At 34.3% G+C, this 6,863-nt stretch overlaps 1 protein-coding gene across 1 annotated transcript; it reads left to right on the top strand.

Annotated features, from left to right (window-relative positions):
- The first annotated feature begins 3,898 nt into the window (after positions 1-3,898).
- On the top strand, positions 3,899-5,883 carry taf11 (TAF11 RNA polymerase II, TATA box binding protein (TBP)-associated factor). The gene is made up of 6 exons (XM_065286726.1): positions 3,899-4,010; positions 4,527-4,689; positions 4,764-4,921; positions 4,998-5,085; positions 5,243-5,339; positions 5,440-5,883. The coding sequence occupies exons 2-6, from the start codon at positions 4,534-4,536 to the stop codon at positions 5,568-5,570; spliced, it is 630 nt and encodes a 209-aa protein (XP_065142798.1). The 5' UTR covers positions 3,899-4,010; positions 4,527-4,533; the 3' UTR covers positions 5,571-5,883.
- The last annotated feature ends 980 nt before the right edge of the window (positions 5,884-6,863 follow it).

Raw genomic sequence — 6,863 nt, 5'->3', positions numbered from 1 at the left:
GACGGGTGCGCTCCCTGGTGACGTCACGCTCGCTCAATCACTTTATTACATTAACGTTTGATATAGCCTGTAATACTTATCTACACTGTAAATGTATATTTGCCTTTGTTGTGTATTTACTTTTGTATTCAATAAAAAATTAACTTTTGATATTTAGATGACAAAATGGCTTACCCAATTACATTTTTGATTAATTGCGGTTAATGATGAATTGTTAACATGTGTTTGGCCAGAGATTTTATTTTATTTGCCGTATCTATACTATAATCCAATGGTTGAAAACAGACACAATTGAACTTCGAGATTGTCTTATGTTGCTCATTCTTTATTTGTGGATAAATCTATTTTCAAGTTGATTTATGTGCTACTTCACTATGTTAGAAAATTAGTTATTTTACATTTCTATAATGACAGGTTTACATTTTATTCATTTTGATTTCCTTAATAATACCTTAAAAATGAATTCCTCCACAATCAGTCTTCTATTTGAAGTGGAATGCCACACGTCTTTCCTCAATTAGGATGTTTACTGTTACAGGCGTGTTTGTGTTGGCACTGTTTGTAGCCTGCCTGCTTTACCGCCTGTTCTTGTGTTGCTCCGCCCCCTTGTTTGTTGCCATGGACGTTCATTGATTCACCACTCCCTTCTTGTTTGTTGTCATAGTGATTAATTGTCTCTATTCTGTGATTGGTTCTTGTCACGTTCCAGTAATTAGGCTTGTTCGACTTCATGCGGCGCCGCAAGAACCGACAGCCTGATGACGTCAAAGTACCGCGAGAGCGATTTAAAAGCAAACTCCTCCGTATGATTTCGCGAATCGCTCTCGCGGTACTTTTACGTCATCGGGCTGTCGAGTCTTGCGGCGCCACATGAAATCGAACAAGCCTAGTATTTTGTTTGCTGTTCTTGTACCCTTTTGGATTTATTAAACTGTGACAATTTACATTTATTTTTTGTGTAGTTAAATTATTAACAAACTTATCAAACTCTCCGGTTTCCTCATTAAATGATTTTGGCTTGGATAATTAATTCAAGTCATAATTTCTTGTAACACAATTTTTTATTTGAAATTCATAATTTTTTATATAAGGCCTATATAGGTGTTTTCTTAATTGTTCATTGTTCAAAGCATGGCAGTTTTTGAATATTGATTAAAACCGAGTTCATGCAAAGATTTGTTGTCTCAATCTAATAATAAAGTACCTGACTGCCCCAAAACTCAGAGTCAACCCGACCCGATAACACCAGCAAGCTTTTTTGAGCCAACTAACACCTCCATGGTGAACCAACAAAACCTCTCTGATGGTGTGGAGGACATGTATTTCCTAATAGAATACAACCTAACATGTTGATCTCCATGGGTGTTAATGGGCACCTGGCATTATGGATCAAGGACTTTCAATTGCTTCGAACACAAAGGGTATGGTATAATGGTCAGCTGTGTGTCGTTTATACAGCCCTCCACAAGAAAGTTTTCTCACCTGTATTATTTTCATGATATATTCATGATTTTATGATCAAGTATTTGATTTTTAGTCTTTTTAAATATGCAGATGATATGGCCCATTGGCCCTTTCAAAAGTTCATGCAGCATCTTTTTTAATACGGAAGATTAGTAGGTTGGGTGTGAGTAAGAACATTCTGGAGAGTGCCTATAAATCCTTGGTGAAAAGTCTACTGAAGTATAATCTCACAGCATGGTGTGATAACATGAACTGTACACAGAAGAATTCAATTGCAAGGGTTTCCAATATAGCCAGTAAAATTATTGGCAGACAACAGATCACCTGTGTCAGGTGAATTACTGAAGATGTGCTGAGTGCATTTTAAGAGATGCTGCTCATTCTTTGCATGATACGTTATGTTATGCCCAGGGCTAAGAAAAATATTTATAAAAGGTCATTCATACCCACAGCAATTGGTTATCTGAATCAGAATGGCAATAATTTGATGTGTATTCTGAGAATGTACACAGTTTTCCTTATATTTCTTTTTAATTGTATTATATTTGCTTTTGTGCTACTGGTTAAAGACAGATTTTAATCTTGATTGATAATAAAGGTGTATTGAATTGTGCTGTATTGTATAGTGTAATGAGTAATACTTATGTCTAAGGATGTAATTGGGCCATAATAATGAAAGCAGTATTAATGTATTGTGCAAAAAAGCACTATAAGTAGACAACTATAAGGGGAAACCCATGTTTTTTAAAACTGATTCAGTAATGGAATAATGTTAGTGTTTAATGATAGTAATTTGTTTAGTTTCTCTGACTTTACTTCAAGATTTCATTATCTAAGAAAGAATTTAAAGGGCACATATTATGCGAAATCCATTTTTACAAGGGGTTTGGACATAAATTGGTAATTTACCGTAGATTTACATTTATGTTATTTACTGGCAAGAGTTTGTTCAAAGTTAAATGAACATTAAACATTTACAAGTCTTTGTCTTTACAGAGTAAAACTAAAAAAACAACATCAAGCCAAACATTCTGGGAAACAAAATCTGAAGCAAAAAACAGAAAAAGGTTGATGATGATTTCTGGTTCCCAGAATGCTTTGCATGAGGCTGTTATTGTATAGTTTTATTCTGTAAAGATAAAGACTTGTTAATATTTAAAATTTATTTAACTTTGAACAAGCTCTTGCCAGTAAATAACATAAATGTAAATCTACGGTAAATTACCGGCAACCCAGCTGCAATAACATTGAAATTTCTACGGATTTTTTTTACAGTGTATCCTTCTTTTTTTAATCCCCTTTGAACCAAAGCAGTCTCAAGCAGTTTTTGTTAATGAGATATCACCCTGATAAAGCCCTGTGTACATTGTACGCATAGGTCGCACATGCATGTGCAGGAGAATGTAATATTTAGCCCAAAAGAAGCATTGCACTTTGTTGCACTTCGCATGTGTCGGATGTCTCTGTACACGTACAAGTCATTTAAATACTTTGATAGGCTGTGGTATGACCATGCACAGACGTTTGTGCATAAGTAAAAAACAGACTCCGGGCCTTAAGTGACAATGATACATTCCACTCTTGTAAACTTAATTCTGTAACTGTATTTTGTATATGTAATTTGTTTTGGGAATGCTTTTAGTATCTTTCTGGAGTGATGTTGAGGCATTGATTGTCAAAAAATTTTCTCTTAAACTTATCAAAACATTGTTTTTTGGGTTTATGTTAATGACAATTACCTAATCAATGCAAGTTTTGGTATAAACCTCCTGTTATTTATTGGAATGTTTTATATACATGAATGTAAATACTATATACAAACAGTAAACCTCAGTTTAACATCTTCAAACAAGAACTACATTTATATTAAAATAATGCTTTAGCATGAAAACATTTAGAATATGTGCTATGGTTAATATTCTTTAATACGGTATACTCATATTTTTAAAATATTTTCATTCTTTGTTTCAGTGTTTGTTTGATTCTTGTTTGACTGATATTTAGTTTGTTTATGTTAATATTTCATGTAATATCCCCTGTTAATTAATTGACCCATATTTTGTTTATTGTTTTTGTGTTGTTGTAGTTTCTATTTGTTATTGCATTAATAAATAAGAACATATAATTAAAAATATAATTTTGAGAAAACCATTTTGTGTTTGATGTGCTTTTGAAATCGTTTGTTTATTGAAAACTAATCTCATAATTGACTTAAAAATTTGATTGATTGAATTATTGATTTGTTGAATCGCATAAAAATGCTGTAAAAACCGGATAAATAGAATCGGCCTAAATGTAAAATGTAATGTAATATAAAGTGTGTCGGACTAGTGTGCGCAGACTGATTGTTGTATGACGTCACAGCACCGCGAGAGCAACTCGCGAGCACAGCGCGCCACTCAACGGCTGAACGTGTATGTGAAATATTTCGCCGCGGACTTTTAATTTGAAATGTTTGCGGAAGTAGTTGAGACAGTCGATGTTGTGCGTGTCGGTAAAATTGTCATTTGATCTGCGATAGTGTTTATAAAATCTGTCGGTGTGAGGTATGTTAAAACTCTCTCTGTTATAATTCAATTGTCAATGTGTGCAGTAAGGAGCTGAATGTCGAGCTTTAAGTCATTGTTGATGATTGTATATCAGTCTGTAGTTTAGATGTTATGGTTATGGCAGGATTGTGTTATTATACGTTAGTTCTCTTATACTCTGCAAGTTGACCTACACAGTAACAAGTCAAGATGTTATATTGCCAGGTATAACGTTAATGTGGATCATCATGAATAAAAATAGTTATTGATGTGAATGTGCTAGATTGTTTCATATTTTACACAGATGAGAAACAGTTAAGACGAGCAGGGCATTTACATGATGCTTAAGAAATCGTAATGGTCTTAATATAGACTTGATATCTTTAAATTGTCAGTTTTCATTAAATTGATCCTCTCAGCAGTGAAAATGAAGAGCAGTTATGATCATCTGAATATACAAAGAGAAAGAGAGAGAGAAACAAACAAACAAGTGTATTTGTTGTTAATTGTATTTATCTGAAATAAATCTGTCAGTCAGATCATGGCAGACCCGGCCCGTGTTAAACCTGAATCAGGTTCATTTAGTGAGACGAGTAAACCTGCTGACCAGATCAAGGGTTCAAGTGATGGTCCAGTCAGCATCAGTACCACATCTGAATCCACTGCCACCCGAACCAATACAAAAGAAGATAAAAAAGTAAGTCTTTTCTGAAACACATCTGATAGACAAAACATTAATGATATACTGACTGATTCATCTCACTTAACTAGAGATCGGCTGAACATACTACTGCTGCTGCTGGTGGTGAAGAAGAAGAGGAGGGATCTTCATCTCTTCATACGCCAGCATCTAAAAAACTAAAAGTGGAGCATGAAAAGAAAAAAGAGAAACGACAAAAAGTTGATGAAGATGAAATCCAAAAGATGCAGTGAGTTACAGATCTTAAGAAACCCCAAATGTCACTGGAATGAGTTTAATGACTTCTGCTAATCTTTGTTTGCCAGAGTTTTAGTATCATCGTTCTCTGAAGAACAGCTAAACCGCTATGAGATGTACAGACGCGCAGCTTTCCCAAAAGCAGCCATTAAACGGGTAAGTGTAATCCCATTTGTGTAAAGGGATCCCATTAGAACGGATTCAAAATGATGGGAGTAGTTGCATTTGTTTTTTGAAGATGTTTCAAAACTCATTTATGTTCATGTGTTTGCTGTTATTGTGGAAAAATGAGAGTTTATTTTTGGTCTTTCAGCTCATTCAGTCCATCACAGGATCATCCGTCTCTCAGAATGTGGTTATTGCTATGTCTGGCATCGCAAAGGTGTTTGCTGGAGAGATTGTTGAGGAAGGTTGGTCAAAGACCAATATGATTAAAGGAGAAAGTCTAAAGCTGTTTTTCTTTTGCATGGGTTAATAGTTTCTGTAATGGTTTTTATGCATTTCTTGCAGCTCTTGACGTGTGTGAGAAGTGGGGAGACACACCACCTCTACAACCCAAACACATGAGGGAAGCTGTGAGAAGATTGAAGAGCCGAGAGCAGATTCCCAACACCAAACACAAACACATTCTCTTCCACTGAACCTTGAGGAATCAGACGTGTGACACATTTGCCCACTGCATGTCTTGGTTATGTTTTGGGATGTATTTTGAGGTTCACTGTACCTGGTTAACCTCGAATTTTGTCTACAGATTCTTGTACAAATTGAGTGTTGATGGTAAAGATTAGTAAATGTTGTACAGTGCCTCATTGTGACTGAGAAATATCAGTGTAGGATGAAACTTTTTTTTTTTTTTTTCATTTTTTTAGCGTTTTCATTTTATGTTCACTTGAAAACATAAGGGTTTTGTTTTTTGTATGGAAATGTATACATAATTAAATCTTTTAATTAATATCTGTAGTCCTTGTCTTGAGCTTTGTGGATTATTACTGTTTAATGTTAATTTGGTCTTGCGTACAGTAGTTTTAGATGCTGTATTTGACAGTCTCTTCTCATGAGTAAACGATTTGAACTAGGGATGCACCAATAGGATTTTTTTGGGCCGATACCGATTTAAACAGACAACTTCTGGCCGATACCGATATTAAACCCTTGTATAGAATACTATACAGCTGGTCTATAAGCTAGTTAATTTCTGCATCAAATTATTTTTACTGAACATGGATTGGATCTAATTAACATTTAACTGACCAACATAATAAGAGAGGCACAAACTAAGCTAAAACAAATATAATAAGACAGCATGACAACCTTAAAAGATGGTTTTTGCTATTCAGCATTAATTTTATTAACAACATTAACCAATTTTTTTGCATACAATGGATTTCTTTATGCAGTTAATTAATAAACAATCGGTATCGGCCTTTCTCGTGCTATTGCCGATATGCCGATGGTTTCAAATTGATCAAAAATCGGCCGAGAAATATCGGCGGCCGATACATCGGTGCATCACTAATTTGAACTATCTTTCACAGTTTTGAAATAAACAAGATAATGTAGTCATCAGAAAATAAACACCTTTAGAGAGATAGAAGAACATGTTTTAATATCTACACCTCTATCAGTTTATTGATGCCAGTTCACATTAACACATTTAATTATTAAGAAATTATATATATTAAGAAATTAGTGTAATTATTTAAAGCAACAGTACAACACAATATCTCAAATATGATTTAATCATAAAGAATGAAAAAACACATAATAAAAGATCAAACCAAAGAAAATACTAAGGGGTGGTTTCCTGACCAGGGATTATCTTTCCTGTTTCCTGACCAGGACTTGGCCTTCGTTTAATTAGGAAATATATAGATATATAACAAACATGCCTTACTAGAAACATTACTGGTGTGCATTTTCAGGCAAAAACGGGC

Source organism: Paramisgurnus dabryanus, chromosome 21, assembly GCF_030506205.2.
Source record: "Paramisgurnus dabryanus chromosome 21, PD_genome_1.1, whole genome shotgun sequence".
NCBI classification, from domain to species: Eukaryota; Metazoa; Chordata; class Actinopteri; order Cypriniformes; family Cobitidae; genus Paramisgurnus; species Paramisgurnus dabryanus.
Note: the sequence above shows the minus strand (reverse complement) of the source record. Positions and strands in the feature narration are given on the sequence as shown.